Source organism: Atractosteus spatula, chromosome 3 (genome assembly GCF_055471065.1).
Source record: "Atractosteus spatula isolate fAtrSpa1 chromosome 3, fAtrSpa1.hap1, whole genome shotgun sequence".
Taxonomy (NCBI): domain Eukaryota; kingdom Metazoa; phylum Chordata; class Actinopteri; order Semionotiformes; family Lepisosteidae; genus Atractosteus; species Atractosteus spatula.
Genome location: NC_142708.1, coordinates 56,116,169 through 56,142,961, shown reverse-complemented (window position 1 = coordinate 56,142,961; position 26,793 = coordinate 56,116,169). Strand labels below are relative to the sequence as shown.

Below are 26,793 nucleotides of genomic sequence, written 5' to 3'. Positions count from 1 at the left end.
TTCCGTTGCTTGCCAGGAGCTATAATATTTACTGTATCTTTAAAACTCTCCAATGGTTTCACTGTCTGTACTTATGTAGGTCTGAAAGTGGTAGTACTTTCTGTGAGGTTGCCTGGTAACCATTGATATTGTAGCATGTCAGTATACTATTGTATTATCCAACATTTTTAGACAAAAAATAATTATCTGTAATGTGTGGTTTGCATTATATAAACATTTTTACTTTGTTTCCAAATGTGCTTATGTTGTTGAAATCAACATGAATTGTCTAGAGCAGGTTATCAAATGCTCTCACAGAAAGCAATCTTTAAGAGAAGAAAAAAGGTTTGTAAGTACCTTGTTTTCTTTTCACATCCCTGAGCAGAAGATCCTTCCAGACAAAGTGGTTGAGTGTAAGTGCTGATGTTGTTGACAGGTGCGCACTCTGGCCAGCGCAGGAGGGCCTGATAACCTGGTAATGCTGGACCCTGGGAAGTACAAAGCCAAGCCCCACTTCTATGAGTCTGCCTCCGACACGAATGTCTCTCATCCTAAGTGGCAGGTCGGAGAACAGGAGTTTGAGGCGCTCATGAGAATGCTGGATAACCTGGTAAGACTTTTTGGGGGTTATACTTCATGTTTCTGTGATTTAAAATGTCGATTTCTCATATATCAGAAGTAAAAAAAAAACAAAGGGTGAAAATGACGTGAATTGGACAGAACATTTTGTCCCTATTCTCAAATAAACCATCAGATTGTTAATTGCAGACTTTGGAGAAAGGTCAGTCATGAATAAACTGATAATTCTGAGAGGGCAATCACAAACCAAGACAAAATGCCGGTGCTAAAGTTGGAAATTAATTAGGCTTCATTTCTATTGCTCCTTTGAACAAATTGTCCAAAATTCCAGGAGTTCATGAGTGTTACAAAAATGTTTACCCAAAGATCTGTCATGATGTCTGAAAGATTAACAGCAGTATTTAACAGTTTTTTTTACAGGTCTTACATTTTCAAATATTTGTTCATGACACAAATAATTGTGCCATGTATTTAGGCCATTCTATAACTATTTAATTTCTGTCTTTTTCTCTCCAGGGGTACAGAACTGGCTACCCTTACCGGTGCCCTTCTCTGCGTGACAAAACAAAAAAATACAGTGATGTAGAGATCCCTCCCTCTGCAATGGGTTACTCCTTTGCAGAGGACAGTGACTCAGGTGCTCGCTCCCCTCTCAAGCACAGCTTTCAGAGGCAGCAGCGAGAGAAGACAAGGTGGCTGAACTCGGGCCGGGGGGATGATACCTCTGAAGAAGGCCCCAATGACGGTAGCCCCAAGTCGAAGACTAAGGTGTGGACGAACGTTACACACGATCACGTGAAACCCTTGCTGCAGTCTCTCTCGTCCGGTGTCTGCGTGCCAAGCTGTATTACCAACTGCTTGGTCTGTGCCTACCTTATTGTTCATAGTTAGACCGTACAGCTACTTTGGGCAGCTGGCTGGCTCTTGAAGGCTCTGGGGATGTTAACTAGCAATCTTCTGCAAATCTTGCCTGTCGCCTCCTAAAGAATTCAGTAGCTTCCCTCTGGCTTCTATCTTATTCTGTCTCTTACTTGCTATCAGTACTTTTGTCTGTCAAATCTTTACAGAAAGCAAAAACTGCTTAAGACTGCTTTTCTTGCTAATGATGCTGTTTCATATCAATTACAGCTTTCCTTTTTTTCTGTACATTATGCAGGTTTAATCTATGTCTCTTTGGGAAATGACAGATTCATTAAAAACTCCTTTGGTACTAATTTTAAGAGCGTTCTTTCCTTTTCACTGACCTGTGTTTTTACTAATCCTACTACTTCCCTTAAGCAGTTTATAATCTTTTTCTCTCCTTTTTTAACCCATTTATCAGAACACGTCTTTGAAATCCCTAAAGCCTTTACGTGCCCATTCCCAGCTGCCCGCTGCATGAAATGTTGCATGCGTGCAGATGACATTGTGAATGCTTTCCTGGAGAACCCTCAGGGTGTGGCATAACTGAAGACTAGCCATGGCCTGCAGCAGATGCCTAGTGATTGACACTCCAGATCAGCACTGTTCTTTTTACCTGTGCTGTTCATAATCCCAAGAATTCCCCTGAGCTTTATTTAATTAATAATAGGCATGTTTAAAATGACAAAAAACAAAACAAAAAAGCTATTCTGACAGATTAAGTTATATAATTAGAATGGCACGCAGGGGAGTGTTTCTGACTGTCGGTACGAAAACCCAGTTCAGTTTCAATATACAGTAGTATGGCTTGTAGGAAACTAGGAACCATTTCCATTCTGTCTGCAAACTCCTATTTGGAGCAACAACTGTGCTGTCGCAAAGACATCTAATCTAATCTAATGTAACTATCAGTGTGACCAAATTTAGTATCCTTAAGGGAAACTTGTACTAGATTTACAACAAGAAAAATCTAAATGAGGAAGTAAACATTGCAACTTTTAGAAAAAACTAAAGAAAGGTAATATAAAGTGCATTTTTAGCTGGCTTGCATTATAGTCAAAATCGAGATGAGTGTAACTCAGCTATTAAATCATCCAGAACTTTGAAATTTAAATTGAAACCATTTAGAGTCTGTTAGATTGATTTTATCCACTTTTGAGAATGCACTGACAATATGAAGAAGTGAATATAAATGTTAAAATGGTCAAAAGAACGATAATGCCAGAGGAAGATAACAGACCTTTCAAACAGGTTCACAGGTTTTGCTGTTGCTGGGTTTTCTCCTGACTACGTTGCCCTGACCAGAAATCCCTCTTAACATTGGCTAGGTCTTTACCTTTCAAGCCACACAGGACAGCTAATTGAACTGTTTGCTTTTTATGGAGCCTTCCCTAATGTAGCATGCAGTTTCTTTTCAGACATTGTTTGGTCTTCCCTAGTCTGTCATTCCTTCATCTTGTAGCCATTCTTTCATTCACTTCTGCTGCTCTGACCACTACTTTCTGTTGTCAGCTGGCGTGAACCTGATGAAAGAAAAGCTCAAGATTTGGAGCCTTTTGTTTGAAGGCTAAATTCTAAGAGTCACAGCCTGCTTATAATTTTAATGCCCGTCCCTCCTACCTTCTGGCCTGTGTTTTCTCAGGTCATTTAGCTCCTGTTTTAAGTTTCCTTTTAAACAAAAATATGTGCATTTCTTAAAGTTTTACCAGGCATGAACGACTTGTTTTAAATTGTTAAATTTTTTGACTCTCCAAAACAAGTCTAGTGGAAAAGTGGAAGTGTTTTGTTGTGAGAGAAGAGGTAATCAGTGAGTATTTCATGTCTACATGTACATTCCATGTTCCCTTTTAGCGCCACATTTTTAAATTTTTACTTTTAATTTTGCAATTAACTTGCTGTGTTCAAACATCTTATAATAACTCTGAACTAATAGCATATGCAATATTTTAAAGGCCTTGTTTTAACAGTATGTGCTGTTTGGAAATTTTCATATTTAGATTTTAGGATTGCATTAAAACATCGCACTTACTGTTACAGACGTGCCTTCATAAGGACATCTCACTTGTATTAAGACAAAAAATGTTAAAGGAATTTCTTTTACCTGAGCTGAGCATTACCAGTGTTAAAGAATTACGAAATTAACAAAACATTTTAACATCACAAGAATATAATAATTTTAAGACAGATTCTATATCGGAATATTTGGAAGACATTTACATTTAATGTGTGCAACAAAGAGCCTTAAGCTACAGAAAATTTACAGAAATAAGCCTAAACGTTTAAAAAATATAACATTAACTGTTAGGGTAGAATTTAGCCTACTGATCTTCATTTTAAATTTAATTATAGACCTAACCATTTTGTACTATCTCTTGTACCAGACTTCATATAAAAGTATTAAATCTTGTACCTTCATCTAAATGTGTTAGGCAAGTAGCCCACGTAAAAAAAAGTGGTTTCAAGATGAATGTTTATTTTGGTGTTGTAAAATAGTCTAATGACATGCAACTTTGGTGATGCCCGCTCATGCATTGCTTTTATATTGCTCTTTCATGTAGCTTCAAAGCCAGTTATATCGCCTCACCTTCCATGGACACCTCATCTTATGCTTTCAGTTGGCTTTTGTGTTTGATGTTTTCTAGAGCGATTATCAATGATGATAAAGACTAGTCTAATGGGCCAACTGTCTGTCCCGTTCCTATTTTGCTACTTTAAGTGATTAAATAGGTAAATCTTAACACTGCCCCAAAAACATCTTGTGAATTTACTGTGTGGAATGGCACATGAACTGTTAGTGTACTCACTGTGAGCAGTTTGGTTTAGCTTATAAGGTTGACTTAGGTCAGCTAGTGTGAAGTTTTTATAGAAATTTTATCAACTTTTCACATCCCGAAGAAGGCTCTACAGCCAAAATATTTTCTCCTTTCCATATTAAGCATGGAATTAACCTGTATGTGTTCCATGTATAAATCTTATTATAAACTGTATTTTACATATTATGGTGAATGAAAACCAAACTCTTTAGAATACATCTGAACTATTTTTCTAAGTAATCCACCAACATAGTTTTTCTTCCAGCACCCAGTGAGAAAAGCTACTTAATACAGCTTTCTCCCTCTAAAAAGCTGATCATTTTATTTCATAAGCAAAAAGTTTTTGTCATCATTTTAATGACTCAAAGATTATTTAAAATAGTCCATTGCCCCAAAAAGATTAGTTAACTTTTAGATTAGATAACCGATCAGATAATAATCCTGTTAATTAATGCAATTTTAGAAACATATATTTTTTATTCAATTTCTTCTTGGTGTTGGTAAATGCATGCAGTAGTGTTAATGATTTTTGTACAAGGTAGGTTATAAAATGTGAATGTTAAAAGTGTGTCCACCTCACTTTGTTCCATATGAAGAGATATAGTACACATAGTAAGAACATAAAAATAATCTCTGCAGTGTTTTAACCTTGTGTTAGGCTGAAAAATAAGGGTATACTATCTGTAAGTGACTAAAATGTTGGTAGTGGTCAATTAATATCACAATCTGTATGATGCTTATCAGTGAGTGTAGGAGTCATTTTTTTAATCATTGACTTTATGATGTTTCTTAAGAAATATTTCTTAAATTAGCACATACATGTCAGTTTATCTTTAGTAATGAGAGTCTGACTCTGCAAGTATCTGCAGACACTTTTGTATTTTCATGTACAGTTCCAAAAGCATATCTGACCACAAGGGTGATGGTACAAAAAAAGATTAAACCGCTTCAAAAAGGTAAGAAAACTAACTGGATAGCCTTTCTTTGAAGGGATAGAGACAAGGGTGGGGCTGTCACTAGGCTGTGAAATTGAAGACCATAATAGTGTCAAATGCCAAATCCCCTTTTCACTGGAACGTGTTACTACTGCAGTGGTGTTACGAAAGGTGTAACTATTGTTATCACCAAAGTAGAACTGGAACATTTCTGTCTTTCCTTTTGTGAAAAAAATACTTGTCGTAGGTTATTGTAGTAGAAGGAATCATGAGTTTTCATTGACGTGTCTGAAAAAAAAATCAGTTTTCCCCTTTTGGTATTTCTGGAGATACACACTCAGATTAACTAAAGGTGTATCAGAATTAACAGCAAAGCAACTTTGCAGATCACTTACATATCCGTGTTATTTAAATTGCATAAGCGTGGTGTAAAGCAGTTTGAACAGTGCTCAGCTTTCTGCTCTTTTCTATCATTGACTTGTTGAAAAAGGTGATAGTAAGGGTTTAGTTTTGATTCTTGTAAAGATACAGTATAGCACTACCAAAGAATTTAAATGTTTGAGAACCTAATGTTGATGTACTCTGGATGTTAGGTCAGCTGAACCAGGAATAAGCAACCACAATTAAGATTGACAAAACATACCAGTGTAGAGTTTAGCATTTTGTTTTGTTTATGCTTTTAACACTACTGCACTTCATAAAATGTATATGCAAATTAAAAAGATTAAATGTTCAGGTCCTTTTAGCTTTAAATTGCATCATCATTGGTTTGCTGCTCTTCTTGTACATAGTCTTTTCAAGATGCATGACATATTGTGGAGTATAGCTTGTGTGCCTTGTTTTGTTCCAGTGTGTTTATTTTGCAATGAATTTTAATCTCTGTCGTGGTATTACAGTGGACTAAAGAAGAAGGACTCCGACAGGCGGTTGCTGCCAATCAGTTTGTCCCACTGAACACTAACCCCAAAGAGGTCCAGGAGATGAGGAACAAGGTCTGGTATTGTCACCGAGAAAAACAACATGCTGTCTTTCAGCAGCCTTGGAAAAGCGCAGTGCTTTCTCAGCTGAGCTTCTAAGCATCTCTAGTCGGGCTTACAGCGTGGGCCCTGTTGTATGTGTCGGAGAAGATACCACTTTAAAACAAACTGTAGAAAGGTGAAGGAGTTGGAGGTCTCCGATGAAAGGTGCCTTGTAGGCAAGTCCAGTACATACAGTGTACTGTATTTTAGACTTTCATGAGCCCAAAAGTGGCATATTAATTGTCAATCATGGCCATTATGTCTGTGAATACATTTTGTTAAGACTATAAAATAATAGACTGTCTCTAAATTATGTTGCCTATAAGGTGCCAAATGTTGGGAGTCTCCTCCTCAATTCAGAGCTGTGGAAGGTCTGAGTATCAGTAATCTTCAGGGAAATAAAATCCTGTTCAATGATGGTTTAATCCATTTCAGAATATATTAGCTATAGTAGTTGAAGAAATTGTACAGGGCAGAAAGCCATATACAGTATACAGTCATGTATAGAGAGAAAATTTAGCTTGCTGTCTTTCTCTTTGATTAATTTCAAATCATTAACCAATTACTGCAAACTAATGTACACAAGTATGTAATTGTTAAACCTGAAGCTTCTGAAAATGCAGTGCAACAGGAGACTGGTATACATTTCTGGCTACCAGAGCTAAAAACTTAAGATCTGGTTTTTAAGGTATCTCAAATTTGGAATAAAAACAAGATTTGTACTTCTGTGTGATCTTGTTCCTGCAGCATCTGCCATATCTGTTTGATGTAATCTGATGCTTCTAGACAAGTGTAGTATCACTCCAGTGGAGCAAAACTTTAGTCGAGTGACAGACTACAACTGTAAGACATGAAATGTAACAGGGACTTGTTTGTCCATGACACATGAATAATAAATGCATCAGGGACTTGATTGGCCTGGTATCTTTGCATTAGGCCACAAGTCAGTGTTGATCCTGAAAGTATGTGAAACCTAGTGAGGTGCATTCTTAAACACCTCTTAAGAAACTCCAACACAACCCAAGATCGCAGATAATCATTAAAAGACCCGTGGAAGGTTTACACTTTAAATATTACCTCTATGATTATCACTTGCAAACAAGTTTCCAAAAAGAGTTACGTGTTGTTGTGGGCAGTGGGACGCAGTCAGGTCATGTGCTCCCTCATCAGCTGAAATGCGTGCAGGTGTCATGGAGTAAATTTATAGAAATCATCCCACACGGATGTTCCAGAGTGTCACCTGAAATGATGTTGTAATCTAAGCAGTGCTACTTGGTAGTGGCTGATGTCCCTGTACACCTCCACCCCACCCCATTCCTCAGGTTACTAGTCTGGATTAAGGTCAGACTCTAAAGTAGTCCAGTTGATGACGTTGATCCCAGCTTGATCCACATAGCCTTGAATGGCTTGCTGTGTGGAAATGAGATGACGTCTGAACTTTTGTTGCTTTAATAATAGTTATACCACAGGTCTGGTCTCAAAAAGCTGTTGACGCAATGCCATGCAGCGAGCTTACAATGAGCTTTCTTTCCCTAAGCCACAGTGTTGTTCTAGCGTGATTAAAGAACCTGCGTGCCTTCTACACATGATTGCATCACCTTTGCACACTTAAATTCACAAGCACACCTTTCTACTTATTGTTGCAGTTCCCTTGGTAGGTAATGAGGAGTAGAAAAATGTTACAAGAGTACTGGCATTTTCTGCAGTCCTTTCACAGCCTCTGATCATAGTTGAGCAGTTTAATTAGTTTTGGTGGACTGAATTAAGTGTGAAAATGCTTCTTGACTCTCTAAAGTTTATTTAATCTGAATCTTCATTTAGATCCGTGAACAGAATTTGCAAGACATCAAAACCGCAGGACCTCAGTCCCAGGTTTTGTCTGGAGCCGTTGTTGATCGCAGCTACGTCCAGGTGAGCCTCTTGTCAGGCCGCAAACCAGCATTTTTTATGCTTTTTGACATTTGGTTTTCCGTAACTACAGCCCAATAGTAATTGTAAAATTATTCTTTGACTGCAGAGAGTTACAATCTGGCAGGTAAGTGTTAGAGGTAACCACATTCTGTGTCACTACCTCTGCAACAAGAGACAGATTGTGTCCCTCTTTTTGTTGGTTTAGTGAGCTTTTTTTTATAAGCTGAGCTTTAAATGAGCAGCTACAGCATGTCAAACGAACACATTGCTCTTGGTCAATGTGAGCATTGAAACTGCATGTGTGACATTCAGCTTTTGTGTCCCCCATTGTTTTGTTAAATTTCATTTACTACTTAGAAGTTTAACTTCTTAAAATGTGTTCTGATGATTGGTGCTTTTGAGTGAGTGGCTTTAGGATTCTGGCCTTGTTTTATCCACGTGTTGGCTTCTGAAGTTACTATGGCACTTCTGTTGCCATATTGTCCTGTGTTGAGGAGTGTTTTGTTCTCAGAACAGTTTCCCGTACCCATATAAATAAAGGCATGTTGTTTTATTCTGCAATTTATAAATGGCAGAATAACCTAAATATATGCAAAGAAGTTTAATTGTGCATTGAGAGAAGCTCTGATATTTACAAAATTATCTATTTATTCCAAGTAGCACATAATACAGCTTAAAGTAGACTTTAAGCTACTCATAACCTAGATAAAAAGACAGAATAAAGGAAAAAATTCCACTTTTTTCCTCAAACTCCATATTTCGCAGGTTGTACTTTATAAATTATAAGACCATTGTGAAGCCTTATTTGTATTTTTTGCTTTTAGATAGTAATTATTTTAATTATATTTGGGGAGTTTTTTTAACTTTTCTTTATTATGTTCACATTTATTATTAGACATTGTCATATGCTGCAGAATAATGTAACAAATTAGTTACAAGTAGGTAGTTTTACTAAAGTAGTTTTCTTCAAGCATTGCGTACAGCTCAGAGTAAAATAACATGTCTTTACAACATTTGTGGTTTGTCAGATCTGTCCTTGAAGCTGTTTTACAAAAGCTATCACACCAGGACAATGAAATAGAAATCCAGACCTCTTGCACATGGTTTGCAGCTGTATAACCCCACTTGGAATCCAGCTCACTTGTCTTGAATGGCCTAAATAATCACACCGCTACAAAAACTAAATAGAAAGGCAGTCAGGGTGAAAGACTGGTTAGTTTGTTTCACCCACACAGTAACTTTCATCATAAGCAATTCTGAAGATTTTTTTTACTAATCAAGACACCAGAATGTATTAAAGTGAGCAACAGTTGTGCCATTCCTGATTAAGATGATGTTGGACTGTCATGTTATGAAGCTTAACAGAGAGAACACCCATCTAACCCTAACTTGAGAGGAGTGGAAGGGAGTAGGGACCACTTGTATAATGGAATGATACCTCTGGTCTAGGGTGCTGCAAGTTTCATAGGAGGGATATTCATACCATCCTATCTCTCAGCAACTTTATGGTTTTTGTTGCTGTTCTGTTAGTTTTCATGAGTGAGTTTTTAGTCACTGAGGGTTTTAAATTCTTTATGAACTTTGGTTTTTCACCACTAATAATATAGATTATAAAAAAAAACATTTGGAGTATTTCAACAGATTTTAGTGATAAAAAGATATTTGACTCATTACATTAGTAGCTGTCAGTGTTGGTCAGTTGCCATGTTTGGTTTTCTGGTGCTCCAGTTCAATACAGTAGCATCATGCATTAAGTGCCCCATCCCTTTCACTGCTAGTTATTCACCTCTTACCAAAAAAAAAAATTCCAAAATGGCAATGCCATTGGCAATCAGAGAGGCAGTATTTACATTATCAGACAATCTCAGAAATCCCCAAACCATTTACTAAGAAGTGAGGTTGAAAAATAATCCTCTTTTACTGCTGTGAAAATAGCATGAACACTATATCACTAGTAAAGCTAGAGAACCAAACAGTTGATGTTGGCATCTGTAACTATGAGTGCATGTGAAAATGAGTCATCATGGTTCACAGTCTGTGAAGTACGACTAGGTACTATGTCTCTGTTTAAACAAAAAATAGTGGGACTATGAAAAATGCGTTCTACATCACCATGCAATTCTGCTACTGTTTAATTAATTTTCTGATCTTTATTTTGTCTCGTGTTTGTAAATTAGTAAAAAAAATCAATTCCGACACTGTCAAGATGTTACAGTAGTTTCTCTCCAAGCAGCGGTGCCCAGCTTGCTCAAGACTGCCAGGGGCGAAGTGAGGGTTAGATAGCCTGGGTTCTCCTATCTCCTGTCTCCCCTGGTGACGTCAGTTAGGTGCACTTTCCTCCTCCAGTTAGTGGTCTTGTATGGTGCTGCACAGCTTGTAGTGTCAGAAGCCAAATGGCTAGATGGTTGTGTGTATCAGAGAAGCCTATCTGCGCTTTCTCGTTCTCCCCATGTGGGCAAAGGGAAGTGAATGCAAAGACAAAACAGGTGATTTCAAATTGGGTATTTAAGAAGGATTTCTATTCAGTGCATCAGGGGTGTATGTTTAATTTCACAAAAATTTACTAGAGAAGCTTGTCTCCAAACCACAGCCAACAAGGCGGAAAGTAGCAACTCTCCATTCCCAGAGATAGACTTCAGATAACTAATAATGCTGAGAAATCACTTGAAAGCAAAGACACTGCAATTTATAAGTTATGAAGTTAACAGTGGCTCAAACAGCAGACACATGGTGACGTACAACATTAGTTTACATTTGCCTGCTCCTTTCTTTTAATGCATGACTTCAGACAATTCACTCATCCTCATGTCTCTGTGCATCACTGTTGGGAATGTTCTCTGCATGTGTTGTGTGGAGTGTTCCATTTCTTGGTTTATGGGTGTAAAAGTCAGGGCTTGGTTGTGCACTGTTCACTCAGTTTACTGTTTCAGGATGCTCCCCTCTCTGACTGTACGGAAACTATTGATGGGCTCGATCACACAGAGCAGGCAAATAGCCCTGCTAAGTCTATTAGAAAGGTACTTACTGCCTTGTCACTAAACCTTAACCCTGCACTGTTTTCCTGTTTCTGACCCGGTCTCTGTTTTAGTCCTTAACCCTGTATTGTTCTCCACTGCCCTACAGAAGATAGAAATTAAGGGGTTCGGGTATTATTATTCAACTGTTGAATAAGGGAAATTAAGGAGTTTTCTTTAAGCATACTTAAAAAATATTTGTCTTAAATGGGATTTGAATTTATTTGTTATTCCATTTGAATAACAAATTCAAATTCCTGAACACTGTAATGCACAGTATAATTTTTCATTAATTGGGCCGAAAAGATGTTTCCCTTGAAATATGTTTGATAATTAATATTATTCCAAAGTAGGTGGCAACAGATCAGAAAACAAGTAAGCTTAGATTTTTGTGATAAATTATGACTTATGTTAAGGTTCTCCTCAGACATTCCTTTTGGGGGAAAATCTGACTTTTGGTACATAGTGGGTGTGGTGTTGGAATTAAAAAGCTTTGAAAAAAATAAAAACACGCGCATTTGGTGTGTTTACCACAATGATTGCAAAGGTAGAGAAGAACAAAGAGCTAAATAGGACAAAGTACTCATTGAAAAAATATTTCAGTGGATTAGAATAGACTGTAGCAGTTTCTTCTTTCATTGTTGATACAAAGAAGCCAACACTAGTTTGCTAATATCTTTGACTTCTTGTTACATCGTTAAAGGAAGACAAACAATACAGAGAATTTGCCAAATACTTGGTATTTTATTTGGTTGTTAAATTACATTATACATGAGGTTGGCAGATGTTGAGCATTGCTTCACAAGACTTGGGTCCTGGGTTCAATTCCAGAATAGAGTACCTGTCCATGTGGTGTTCACATGCTCTACCCATGTTGCTTTAGTTTTCTCAAGGTACTTCAGTTTCTCATCACCTCCCAGACATGCAACTTAGATTTGTCAGGTCTAAATTGTCCAAATAAAGTGTGGGGGTGGGGAGTCAACAGAAATTCAATACTGGCTATAGGACTAGGGAGTGATAGATTAAAATGAGCACAAATGGCCTCTTCACATTTGAGATTTCTGAAGTTATGATGAAATCTTAACTTAATCATACTAAATACATAATTAAATCACATGTAATGCAGTACATTTGATACACAGGAATCATATGTTAGACTTCCAGGAAACTGGATTTGAAGTAGTACAATGTTCAGAGTATTAACCACTGCCATATAGTACAGTAGTCTGTTTTTTAAACAAGTGAATAATGCAGCAGTGTGGATTAGAGGCTAGGGCTTGGGGCCTGCAACAGGGAGGTTGTGGGTCCAGATCCTGGATGAGGGACAGCTGCCGAGCAAGGGGCTTCATTCAGATGGCACCAACAAAATATCCCCCTGTATTAATTTAAGTTGCTTTAGATAAAAGCTTTAATAAAATATATGAATAATAATATGTAAAGTTTATGTAAGCCATTGTAAATTTGATTAGATAATATTTATGTTTGTTTCATAAGATGGCATAAGTAGCACGTGTCCTGTGAGACTGCTGCATGTCTGTCAAAGAAATCATCTGCTCATAGCCTGTTTTGTGTGAAGATTGACTTGGCTTTGTAGAACGCATGTAGACAAAGTCTGGCTTGCAATGAGATTTTCCTTAAATGGTTTAGTGTAATGTCTTAATTTAACATTTTGTTATACGTCATTCATGTCTATAATAAATCTTTAACTGCAGCAACTTTTTGGGGGTTCTGACTGTAAAAGTACCTTGAAGAGACTCAGTGATAGACCAAAAAAGAGAACTTATATGATAGACATTAAATGAGAGATGCCATCAGAGGCCAGTCTAATTATCCTATTTTGAAGAAGTCCATTCCATGTTTGGAAAAATCCTTCTTAGTTTAACTAAATCTCTTCTTGAGCTTCTCCTCCTAACACAGTCTTGTGGACTTTCTCTTTGTATCTCGGCAAAACTCTGTATAACTAAAACTTATAAACATTAATAAGAAAAACTGTGAAAGTGGAGCATCTTTTTCTTAACACGTTCCAGTAACTGATTCTGATTTATTTTCACTTTTGTGCTTTGTAAAATTATTTTATTCAATTGTATATTCTGTAAAATAACACTTTGCTGTTATTTAGCTTTGCAGGGACATTCAAAGGCAAATGAAACAATATGGAGGCTGATTAAAGAGAATTCAAAGAATTCATTCACACAAACAAACCAATTCCCTCCTCAAAAATAAAAAATAAATATTATTTAGAGGGTTAGAGCCATCAAAAAACCTTTGGAAACAGGTGGCCACGGGTAGTTCTTGGCCTTAAAGTTTAAGTTGTTTAATTGCTGGGCTGTGGATTTTGAAAATTGGAACTGCTGCTAGAAAATTTCTGACCTTTTAAAAATATTTCTTTGTGGTGATGCAGTTTGGATGCTGAGAGGTACAATAAGTGTTAAACCGGAATTGAAGACCTGTTATAAATAAAAATGAACAGCAATGTGATACTCATATGCAGTATTGTTTTATATGCTGCAGTGGTTAATTTTTTATATTTATTATTCATTATTTGTCGTTTTCAAACATACTTTTACTTTCCAATGGGCTAAATAGATCCTTAGACTTGAGTATTTAAAGACTTTTATGATTTATGAAAATGTGAAAAAGCTCTCTTTTAGACATTCTTAAAAACTTCAGTGCTCTAGGATTAATACTAAATGTTAGTAATGAGATTTTTAGCAACAAGAAAACAGTGACTTAGAGTCTCCTCATGTTTTTGTAAAAAGAGCTCACTGCAAATAAATGACACGAGTTTCAGAAGTACGAAAATGCTCAATGTTATGAAAATATTGAAATATCTGTTAACAGAGAAACCAACCTACACCAATCTAGAAGAATCGAGTTGACATGTTCAACTGCAAATGTGTGTATACTCTTCATTTACAGTATATTAAGTGATTTTTTTCATTCGCTTTATAGGAATAATTCCACAACAGGTATGACAAATCCAGACTAATTACAAGTTTGGAAGTGCTTATTTTCAGTTTTAGTGGCAAATAGAAACAAGGCATTCAATTTACAAGGACATAATAAAGTGAAAATAAAAATGTAGAGACCTGTTGTCAGGATGTATTCTGTATTTTTGTTTCAGGGAGAACTGGTGACGGCCTCTAAAGCCATTATTGAGAAGGAGTACCAGCCACGAGTGATTATGAGCACCACTGGACCAAACCCATTCAACAAGCTGACCGACCAGGAGTTGGAAGAGTACCGCAAGGAGGTGGAGCGCAAACAGAAAGGCCCTGAAGGTAAGGTGTCCCATGAGGCTTCATTCTTGTCATTAACTTTTGCTAGCATCATGGGAGTGATGCCGTGGAAACGGAACAGGAAGGGCAGTATTGTTTGCAGAAGTGTCAGTGTATGCCTTAGAGCAGCTGATTAATGCCAAGGTTATGTATTCGATGCAGGCTGAAAACAAAATCGTATATGGCAAAATAGGAACCCAGGAATAAAAAGGCAGAAGTGGAAATAATCCCCACAGCCAGTGAATCCAGTTGAAACAGCTGCTATACCATGGCTTTGTCTTGGAACTGTTTATCTAAAAATATGAAATTCCATGGCTTTTTAAACATACTATTTCACCCAGCAAGGTAGAAATAAAATAATGCCTTCTTGTATTTTCGGATCAGTTTTCATTTGTTGTCCCTTTATTTCACACAAGCTATTATTAGCTTAATCTCTCATATTACTTTTCCATCAAAATGCCTTATTCCTGGAAGTAATGGGAGAAACATTAATCCCAGTGAGAAGAGATTTTATGAAACAGTATTTTCCATGTATTTGAAAATTTTTTTGTATTTGAATCTGCTTTTCAGAAATAATGACACTCAAAAAAAAGTTCATTCAGATGAATTCTTTAATCATAACAGGTACTGACACTGAAATGATTTTAATGTAGCTGTTGAACTATGGATAAAGTTCACCCATTTTATCTTTCACACTGGGAGCTATTCAAGTCATTGCCTCCATCTGCACCCCTGCTCCTGTGGTGTAATGGGGGAGATGCAAGAATATGCCACTTCATGTGTGATATATACTGGATGTCCAGCAGTCCCGTCTCATGTTTTCTCCTCGCGCAGGGCAAGAAGCAGATAGAAACTGTTACATTGCATTCAGTACAGGGGGAAGAGGCCCAAGCTACAGAATGCACTAGCCAGCAAGAACTGCCCTCCTCAAACCTCCCGGTCGGGTCTGAGGTGCCTCATGATATTGAAAAGAGAGAAGAGTTTCCCGTCTTTGGGGCTTCCGAGACACCTGCAGTAGAGGAAATGGACTCAGTGGAATCACCGCACAGGGAATTTCACTTTGCAGTCCTCAGAGCCCTCAGCTCGAACACTGACCTTTTGAATGAGGCTTCAGGTACTTCTGAGCCCCCTCTGTCTTGCATTCGGGGATTTCTCAGATGAAATGCCCGGCTGTTTTCCCCTCCCCTCACTTGTGTCTTCTAAAAGAATCTGACCCTGGCCTGGCTTTTGATTCCACCCTGGGTCCTCTTGGTGATTGATTCATCTGGGAAATCTTAATGGTGATTTTTAAAGGTGATGGTACGATCAGAGCAAATAATAAAAAAAAAATACAAAATTATACTGGCTGGACAATACCTCTAATAATACCGATCATGGTCTTGTGGGGCTTGTGGAGCTATACTAATATTAATAATATTTTTATTTTCTCATTTTCCAGATAACCCATAACTAGCTTTATTGGGTGGTGGTAAAGAGTGTAGCATGTGCATCTAGCTTGATTCCCTTTGGTGTCAGAGTCCTCTAATCAGTGTTTACCTGGACCTATGTGATGTTTCAGGCTTGCTTTTCATATTTGTTTGGATGAATAAAAAGCCCAGAGAATATTGTTTTTGTAAACCAATGACTGAGTTCTCTTTGGGGTTCCCACGCATCCTAAAAAACAAATCAAAAAACACCAGAAGGTTTAAGCAGAGTTTCTGCTTCTTTTGAGATGTGCTTAATCAGTGCATCTCATGTGTCTCTGTTGTTTGACCTTTGAAGTATAGCGGCTTCCGTTTATTAACTGTAGTGGATGAAGGAGGCAGCCATATTTAATTTCAGCTAGGAAAAATGGTTGAACTCAGCTGTATGCAAAAGCGGCTAGACAAAATAAAGTGGAGATTTGGCTGCCATACTCTGAGGCGTCTGGTAAAGGCAGTCAGTTCTTCCCTCAGTCAGCGTTTAAAATTAAAGTAAAATAAAGAGTGTTGAGGATTAGATTATTATAGAAGGTGAAGGCAAGGCCACCACAGACATCCTGAATAAATCACTGAAAATTAACTGTGAGGAATTGTGGGAACCCTGAGCACTGATATACAGTATTAATGGAATTTGTCACACAAGTGATGCACAACTCCAGTTTCTGAGATGCGCTGAATCTTATTTCTGACTTTTAGCAACTAAATAGGACTTCACTTTCTGTTGATCTTAAACAGTTCATATTTTTACTGATATAAATACAGTTGCAAGAATTAATTGTGCAAGTGTCATCAGCAGCTACAGGATACATTTGGCGGAGGTTATTGCTGCTAAAGGAAATTCTACCAGTTACTAAATACAAGGTTTCACATACTTTTTCCAGCCTGGACTGTGTTTAAACAATGTGTTCAATATTGACAAGAAGTAGTACAGTTGTTTGTGTGTTATTAGTTTAAGCAGATTGTGTTTGTCTATTTTTGTGACTTAGTTGAAGATCAGACCACATTTTTATGAGTAATTAATGCAGAAATCCAGGTAATTCCAAAGGGTTCACAAACTTTTTCTTGCAACTGTGCATCAATTCTTTGAAGGTATCCAGGAAATCTGGAAGATTATAGCACTTAAGGACCGGATGTGTGCATCATCTCATCCCAACATGAACGCCGGACAAAACGGTTTTGCTTTGTTTTGTGATGAGCTTCTCGATTGTGTGTCTTAGACCAGTCACAGCAGGAGGCGGTGGAGGAAGTGAAAGATCAGAGCCCTGCTGTTTGCACCCCAACCCGCACTCCTCCAAGCACTCCCATCAGGGCAGAGGAAGGTACGTTGCCTCCACTTCGATCGGTCCACCGTGGAGTTTGATTAATGGAATATAACAGGAATGCAGTGTATATTTCTTTTGAATTTAAAGTGCTTGTTGATTATATGCAATAATAGACGAAGAGGTGTTTTTAATTAACAGTTTTTGTACTGCTACTTAATTATTTTTTGTCAGGATTCATCTTTAAAATAAATATTGTATATTTATTAAATTAAGATTCCTATGTTTTGAGAGGCAGTAGCATTAAATTGAAACTGCCAGCAACACAATTAAGTCTCTTTGGGCATTTCTCAATGCCTTAGCTTGTAGAGATCCAGTGCAATTGACAATGACAGCTTTGACATTGTTGAATGGAATGAGGCTGAACAAGCTCCAAGTATTCAATTAGAAGAAAAGACACTTAAGGGAGTTTGAGTTCTTGTACATTTCTTAATTTTCATTCCACTACCCAAACATTAATCTGTTTTACTTTTATACCTAACAGAGTTATTCATACCCCAGATGAAACAGGAACAAATACAACATTGCATAACAGAAAGCCTTACAGATTGGATAATGTGTGCTGCTGAAAACAAATTGTCATATTTCTCATAATTAACTTGTGTTCAAAACATACATGGGTCACATTTATTAATGCCCCTGTAGTTTGTATACAAATCCTCTTCTGGCATAGTTTACACTGACAGCACAAGTCCTGTGGTGTAAAAAAAGGTTCTGGTGCTTGTGAGGAGACATGTTTGACCATACCTCCAACCAGGATTGCTCTAGGTCCTTCAGACTTAGAAACCAGGTTCTTTGGTTTCTGTTTGTGAACTACAGTAGCTTTTAGATTTTAAACTACAAATGTGAGAACTGGAGATGGAGGTGGGCAGTCTAGAACTTTTAGTTTGTGTGCATTTAAGCATTGCTGTGTTGAATTGGATATATGTTTTGGATTATTTTCACATGCTATAATATCCTTTTTCTGCTTCTCAGTAGTAAATTCATGATTCATTCTATCTAATCAAGGGGTGTAAAACAACCCCTAAAACAACATAACAGAGCCCTGTTCCTAATATTTCACAGCTGAAATGTTTAATGCTATTATGATTTAATTAACTTTTTAAAATATTTTTTAAGCAAGACACATTATCCAATGTGTAACTGATTCTGTTACATGATGTTCCTATTTCATTGAGGGTATAAATATGTATGAAGGGTACTTTATATATACTGAGCATCCAAAGGTTCATTAGACTCTGTATATGTTTGATTTTAGAAAAAGTATGTAGATTTTGCATATTATTTTAAATGTTTTTGGAATTCTTTTGATCAATAATTTGTAAGAGATCTTCATGCACCCGTGCAACTTTGTCTGTTGCACAAGTATTAAATCACCTTAGTAGTGAGACAGGTGAATGGACACAAGTGATGAGGTGTGTTTGATTGTGATAAAAATAAAAAACAGACAAAGGAACCAACATGTCCCGCTAATCAAGAATGTAAACCTTTCACAGTTGTAACATTAGTGCATTGCAGGAAGACAGCCCTGGTGCCAAGTCCTCTTTAGGGACTAATCAAGTTTGTGTACACCACCTTGATGGATTTCAGAGAGAATAGCACAACAAATGTGGAAACATTTGGGAGCCTATGTGTGCGGGTGTGGACAAAAGAGTCTTGTCATGGCAGATTTCCACTTGTAGTGTTTGATGGCAATCTGACTGCATTGATCAACATTCCAGCATGACAACACACATCCTGAAGCTGATTAAGTGTCTTTGGCTTTCTTGCGTGATGAGAATGTTAGTGATGCTTTAGATGCCCTACTTTCTAGACTCTACAAAGGAAATAGGAAAGAATCCCACAAGACAGCATCATCATGTCATAGATACACAGGTTCCTGTGGTGGTAAGACATGCTGATAGCCTGTGACTTGAACAGTAGACGGCTTGTTGATGATCTCTATTAATGACAAAAGTTCTTCAGCATAATGAATAATGGGATAATCGAATGAATGAATCTTCCTGTGTCCTGTTTGTTTGTTAAAATATCTCTGCATCTGCCAAAAAAAGTCATTTCGTTTAGGGTAGCATCATGATTTCTATTGTAGTTGCAAGTGAGGTATCTTTTGATGCTCAGTTTATACAGTATATATATCCACTACAGTTGATAGGAGTATTCAAAATACACCTCTTTGTCTATATTGTGTTTGGATTACACCTTATATTATGGGATATGGGAGCTAAATAACTTTTCTGAATAGTACAGAGTATCGTATATGCACAATAGCCGAGAATGACCAAAGAAATGTACCTTCTTTTCAGGGAAAAGGATTAGCATGCTGGCATAATGCACAGAACAAACTGTCTTTGCCCTGTTCCAAGGTTTTCTGCCAGCCCCTCAAAATATTGTTGTATTGCAATGCCATCGGCCATGGCAAGTCCACTCACTGTCTTGGACCAAGACAGTTTCTCTAAAGAAGGAAACTTTAAATTGCTGTATTATATAAGTTTAAAGAAGGTGTAATCTAAGCAAGTGTGTTATAAGTTACATCACTTGTCTTGTTCTACTTTCCCCATTCACTTCTCCATTTCATTTCTGAGATCTTGTAAGAATGGTATTTCTCCATTCTTTTTATGTATTTCTTTTTAACACGATGGCTGTGATGACCGCATAGACATGTTTCTACTTGTGCTTTTTTTTCTTCCTGTGCCTGCATTACAAACAGGAGATGGATATGCAAAAGAGTACCTGTTGCCATAGTAAGTACTGTACAACATCTCATGGCCTTGTTCAGTTCTAACCTCCTCCTGCATGGCTTGATTATCCTGCATTTCTGCGCTTTAATTCATTTGCTGGTTTCTTTTTGACTGTATTACTTCTTTTTTTTCCTTTTGGGGACAGGTACTATTCCAGACGTCGTCTCATATGAAAACAAAACATTCACCCAGCATAGAACAGCTTACACACCTTGCTCTTTGTGTAGTGTTACACGCTTGTACACAAAAACACAACATTCTCAGCAACTACACTTTTATTCGGTTGCCATAAGAATCGGAATATAAAGAATTCTTCTATAGACTGATTTTAAAAACAAACTGCAAACCTCCTTCTCTTCATCTTATAAAGTTTAGAACACTTCTGAATTTACTGTAGAAGCCACTGACAGTATAATAAGGTTTGCATAAGAAAGGAGAAACCTTCCCTGTTTAAATATCTTAGTTGAATTGGGGGAAAATTACAATATAATACAATTATATAATCTATAATAACTACATTTTTGTGATTTATAGCAGACGCTCCTGCGGTATAGCTAAAAGAAAAGTTGCACCTTTAATATTCATTCACTATTGCAAAAACTCAACTGTTTTCAAGAAACACACCCTTTCCTTGAATGATGCAACTCGAAAGAAGGTGTTTGTGTGAGATGAAAAATAACCTGACCAGTTCATAATAATCCTAGCAACAAAAAGTCTCTACCTTTAATATTAAGAAATGTTACTTTTAACAATTCTTTGAATATTTAAACTACAGTTAAGAAATTGTTCAGAAATTCTATGTATTATACAGTATACCTGTATTCTAATCATTCTATTTAGAGGTTTAAGATAATGTGTGAAATGTTAAGGGAACCAGTTGAAGGTATGTGTCTACCTCTTTTTTAGCATTTTTATGGCTGTGCTTTATTAATAAAAACTATTGGTGCTTTACTCTTCGGTGCTTTACAGCTTGCAGGGTTAAAGCTTTGTGTTGCCTTAGCATTATATTGACAACTGCTTCCAATAGCTAGTGCACTTCAAATGCATTCCCAGTGTCTGGGAATGAAGGTATTGCCTCTCTCTGAGCAACTATTTTATTGAAGCAGACTTGATGCTCATAACATCCATATTATATTAAAGTAAAATCAGACGTTTCGCAGATGTCTGAATCATGGGTTATGAAGTGTAATCTGCTGATGTTCAGCATACTGTATCAGAAGCATTAAAAAAAACATTTTAAGCTTTAGGGTGCTGTTAAATGCTTCAGGCAGTAAGATTTTCAGTACTAGGCAGCCTCCATTTCCTTATTTTCTAAGAAGGGTAAGTAGTATTCTTCAGGAACTCTTATATAAAATGCTTACTGGGAGACAGGATAACACTTGATTTTGGAGGTTGCATAGCTGAGTCCTGACTGCCACCTGTCAGCTTTAAATCTGCGATTCTCCAGTGCCTGCACAAAAGTGATACCATAGTGATATGCATACCATAGCCCAGCTGGAACTGAGTGTTGAGGGCATGAATCTTTAGATTTCTGGGTAGAAGTGAGTTATATTTAGGTAGGTTCCTATATTTTTACATTATGGATTTTCAAGCAGTTCAGTAGTCTGTCAGCGATAAAGTATAGTGTTCATCATGTTGCATAGCAATTGGAGATTTCCCAAATTTGAATTCAGAAAAAAATAAGCAAAATAAATTTAATGTTTGTTTTTGTAAAGTTATTTTGAAAGTAATTTTGTAAGGAGTTATTCCTAAAGTGTTTTGAAGAGTGACACTTTAATAAAACTGGGCTTGAGCTGCTTTTGAAATGTGTGACCTGCCAGAGCTGCTTTTACACTTTTTGTATCGAGCACACTTCGTAAAGGTCTAGAAGAAATAAATATGAACATTTCCTTTGCCATCTGATGGCACATCGCGAGGACTCATGTTTACATTTTACGCAACAAAATGAGATACCATAACCCATAGATAAGGGGCAATGGCTAAATGCAGACTTAATCAGAAGGGAAAGTAAGAGTGCTTCAAAAATTATTTGAAGGCTTTGATAGTGATAGTCACACTATGTGATAATTTATGAAGCACACAGGTTGAAGAGGTACTGTACTAATTCTCTTTAAGCTTGATGAGAAAGTAAGGGTATGTTTCACGTTTGTTTTCTTAATAGTTTGTAAATTAGTACTTTACTAATTTAATTAATTGTGTATGAATTGGCACCAACTGAATTAAATATCATTTAGTGTTAATTATTCAATTAAGACTATTATGTGGGTGTCATAATCCGGAGACATGGCACTCTTTAGTTTGTGTACTTTATACCAACAGGTGTTAGCGAAGGTGTAAAAAAGTTTTACGAGAAAGAATCTTCCTAATTTTGTCATCAGTAAACCCATGCATTCATGTCTCAGTCAACGTTTTTTGTATAGATGAAAACCAGTTTCTACTATTTAGTTTGAATCCACTTAATTTGGGGCACCATTTGACAATATTGATTATTGTGACAGACACAGCAACACGTGAACTCTTTTACTGTTGACAAGCATAGCAAAAGTGGTGTGGTGAAAATGGTCTTATTTGTTTTATTATTTTAAAGTAAACCCAGCCATTAAAATACTACTAGGTAAGTACTAAGGGAAGCTATAGCAGACGCATTGACTTTGATCAGATCAGAAGTTCAGCCTGGAAGATCAAGTGTATTTATGAGGCATATAGTACTCACAAACTGGAGTCCTTAATACATAAATAATTGATTTGTGGGATATGGGAAAAAATAAAACAAGTAAAGGACTCCATTGCTGCTTCTTTCCTGGCTGGCTTCCTAACACCTCCGGTAATGGGTATTCCTTTAGAAAAGCTTACATTTCTCACCCCCTTTCCTCCTTCACCCTGCAGAGTCTCAGCAGGATCAGACGTACAAGGACGAGAGTGATGCGGCCACTTTGAGACAGACCCTCCCAGACCTGACCCCAGACGAGCCCTCCGAAGCCCCAGCCTTTCCTCCTGCCAGCGCGGGGGAGAGCGCCGCTGCCCCACCTGACAGCGAGCCCCAGACCCAGGCCGAGAAGCCCCCACCACAGCCTGAGGTCCCCGAGAGCCAGCCCACCCCGGCTGACCTGGAAGTCGCCCTCACCCCCGACGATCCCGCTGCTGCCTCCGCTGACCTGGGCAGTGACGAATCCCCGAGCAAGTCCCCCTCCAAGAAGAAGAAGAAATTCCGCACGCCTTCCTTCCTCAAGAAGAACAAGAAGAAATCGGAGCCCTAAGGCCTGTCTTCTGCGCAGCCGATTATACCCTTTCTCTGAGTTTTGTTTGTTTAGGCTAGTGTTCACCTCCAATATGCACCAGAAAGATGGGTGAAGTTGCTTATAGTTGGATGCATTGGAACTGTGCTTTTAGGGGCGATTGAGTTCAAAAAGTACCATGAAGTGCAGCATGTGGCTTGTTACACTTGTCATTTTTGGTGCACATCTGACATGAGCATTAGTGTTTTACTTTTATATTACTAAATGCAATTAACCACTAGAATGTATTGGGACTGCATCAGTACTATCTTTTAGATTAAGGAATGCAACAAAAACAAGAAGAAACGGCTTTTCATTGTGTTTAATTGACGTCACCATAATCTAAAAAGCAAAATAATAGGGTGCTAATCATCTACGTCTGATAGTGTTTTATTGTGGGCTGTCCATTATGGCGCTGTGGAGAAAAGCCTGGCATTCAACTATTTCTATTGTTCCATATTGAAACACAGGATAGCATGGCTAAGCTGCCTTCAGAAACATGTAGAATATTTTCCTTCTGTGTTTACATACTCAGAATATTTGTTTCATGTCTCACTTAAATAACCTCTATCTTATTATTTTTGATCTGAATGATTTTTATACATTTTTGAGAATTCATAAAATGTTCGATGAGCAAGTCCAAGATGGCTCTAAAACAGAACTCGGCCGGAAATACTTACATTATTACTTTCCTTGAGAATGAGCTAAAAGGTTGGTAGTAAATGTTTCTTGTTCTTCTGGCCGAACTGTTTTTCATTACCTGTACAGAAATATAAGAGAAAATGCCTCAAAGAATCCAGAGCTCATATTACTTGTTTAAAATGTTGCTGGCTTCGAAGGTTTGGAAATCTGGAGAACTAGTCTCATTTTGCACTGTTTCTCTTTTTATTCTGGGACATTTGCTCTTCCACTTCAAGATAGTAAGTTATAGGTGAGAAAAATGTAAAAGTACTTTTGAAATGTATAAACAAACTCTAGAAGAAGAAAAAATAATGGTTTCGCTGAGAGTGGAGTGTGAATTTATTTAGACCTTACTCCTGCTGTTAATCTCTGCAGCTTTCAATAAAATCCATTTCAAAATGGAACAAGCTCTGCGTCCGACCATGTAGTCTGCCTGCTGCAAGGTCTTTCTAGTGCTCCATTAATGAGTACAACTACAGTTCTGCTTTGCCTTGTGACAGGCTGGTTAATTAGATTCAGATGCTTTCTTGCTGAGCCTAGTTTGTACTGGCCAGTATTAAGAACAAAAGCCTCAATTATAAGAAGTCAAACTATGTTGCCAAGTACACACATGACATTGGTGTCCTGCTTACATCAAGGTGTTTGACTTTGACCTTTGCATGTAATGGAAGGCAGTACAGAACAGAACCATATTTGAACTCCAGTGCAGTTCAGTGACTCTTCTTGCCACTTCAGTTAACCAGCTCGGACCTCTCAGATGTTCCTGAAAAGCAGGTGGCATTGGCACGGTACAAAAAGGAAAAGAATATGAGGATTTGTCTTAAAATCAACCTGGAATAAATCAAAGATTTGCCACACTCACCAATCCCAGATTTGATGGCAAGTGTTTTCTGAATTTAATTACCAGCAGCTGACAAAAACATACACAGATTGATTTTAAATTCCATTGCCCTAGACACTGTTAAAATGTTGGCTGTTAAGTATAAGTAGTGGTGCCTTCTAGTATATGTGGAGATGATATCAGTGACTTCAGTAAGATAATGTACATCTAATCACTTTTGGAGACCACAGAGTGGATGGTTTGGGTGTAAAATTTTGAACAATTTTGAAGAAAAATGCAGCAAACCTTACAAAATCCATGACCACACTGTCCCCTTTGCACTAATAAAATATAACCTAGCCAGATTTCTTTCAAGTAATATTTTAATGGAAAATTTTGTTTTAAATGAATGAAACCAGTTGTAATTGAAGGGAATCTGTTTCGGCCAAATCAGAGTTTTTGAAAAATTTAAAATGCTTCAATGTATTCACGTTACTCATTTGTTACTCTCTGGAGGCCGCAAGATTTGAATGAAAATACTCATTGTACATGATTTTAGTACATTTAATTTAGAATAGGTATTTCCGTCCTCAACAAGCATGGCTGTAATGACACAATAAATGCATCCTGGAGCAAAGAAACTGATTGTGGTTGTCGGCAAACTGCATCAGCTACAAAGAAAAGTATCATGCAAACTCGTGGCTCAAAATAATACAAGAATCTGCATATCTTAGTTTGTTTATAGAATAAGTAAACAAACTTCTTTTTTCTTAGGAATCTGCTGGGTTGGGATTATGCATCAAAAATGCGATGTAAATTTCCTGTGTCCTTTTAGTTGTACTGTTTAGCAGTTTAATCGGTTTTATATATGCAGTTCTTGGCTTTGGAAGGACAAAATATTTCCTTGCTCCCTCAGGCAGTGTCTGTCATTGTACTGGTGATGGGGAACGATGCTTTGGGAAGTAAGGAAATGAGTGACAGTACCAAAAGAAAAAGACACCAGTGTATTGTACTGCAAAATTAAATAGTGCTTCCAAAGCAAAATTAATTATTGTTTTAAAGTGTATTTGTTATGAAAACACTCTGGATTCCATTTTATCCAGCATCAAAATTTGATGTTTTTTTAATCAGAAAAGGGAATATTCCAGTACTTCTTCCATTTCTTAGGATAAGGCAGAGGTAATATTCTTGTTAGACTATGCTTCATGGTTCTCACGGGATGTCATGAACTACTTCACCTGGATTTTCCTTCTTGTCTCAGAATCATTTTTTTTGGAAAGGTGACTTTTAGAAATCATGTGAAGATATTTTAAAATCTTAAAATCGGACACAAAGGGGAGGTAATTGTTAAAAAAACAATCATTCATGTGGAAATAAGAATGTGGACAGTTTGACACTGGACCAATGCTGATTACATTTGACCAGACAATTTGTGAATCTTGCAATTACAAACCACTATAAAACTGCTAACTATTTTGTGCAAAAAGTTTCTTGAAGGACTGCATGGCATTAATGGCTTTCAGCTTGTATACTTTGTTCTTTGTACATTAAGACTCTGTAACTTTCTTTTGCTATTTTGTGTTTTATTGACAGATTTATGTAATAACAGTACTAAGCCATCAGACACATTTCAGTAATCATCTAGTGTCAAGTTCTGTATTATATATGTATCAATTTTAAAGCTCTACTTTGTACTCACATTAAATTCTTTTTAAAGTCATTGGTATGTTCTTCTGTGCATTTGTGGAGGACATATGCTTTCCTATTTTCATGGTACTGTTTTGTTTTATCCATGAATAAATTCTTTTCCTTTAAAAAAAAGTCTGATTTCATATTTTTCTGTGGGAAGAATTATTTCAGACAAAAACAAGCAATTTAAATTTCTGACCTGTTGAACTATCCGCTTTAAGAAGGTGGCACATTTGCCTTTTTATCTGTTGTGTATAATTAGTTGGGATGTGCATATGAGCATTGCTCACTGTCCTATCCATGGAGTACCAGACCTCTCCCCTTTCCTTTAAATACTTGGAACAGTCCCCTCTCCTGTATTTCCAAAGGCAAAAATACACAGT

The 26,793-nt window shown here is 37.1% G+C and overlaps 1 protein-coding gene across 4 annotated transcripts in view; it reads left to right on the top strand.

Annotated features, from left to right (window-relative positions):
• The window catches only part of add1 (adducin 1 (alpha)), a 53,098-nt gene extending 26,556 nt beyond the window's left edge, over positions 1–26,542 (top strand). Inside the window, exons 9-18 of one of the 4 annotated variants that reach the window (XM_088910701.1) lie at positions 416–589; positions 1,075–1,419; positions 6,103–6,198; positions 8,047–8,136; positions 8,243–8,260; positions 11,067–11,153; positions 14,275–14,431; positions 15,300–15,542; positions 17,106–17,207; positions 22,832–26,542. In XM_088910701.1, the coding sequence (XP_088766827.1) occupies positions 416–589; positions 1,075–1,419; positions 6,103–6,198; positions 8,047–8,136; positions 8,243–8,260; positions 11,067–11,153; positions 14,275–14,431; positions 15,300–15,542; positions 17,106–17,207; positions 22,832–23,202 (1,683 nt within the window). In that variant the 3' untranslated portion in view covers positions 23,203–26,542. The remainder of the gene's footprint in view (positions 1–415; positions 590–1,074; positions 1,420–6,102; positions 6,199–8,046; positions 8,137–8,242; positions 8,261–11,066; positions 11,154–14,274; positions 14,432–15,299; positions 15,543–17,105; positions 17,208–22,831) is intronic. The other 3 variants (XM_088910703.1, XM_088910705.1, XM_088910704.1) reach the window with 3 other exon arrangements.
• The last annotated feature ends 251 nt before the right edge of the window (positions 26,543–26,793 follow it).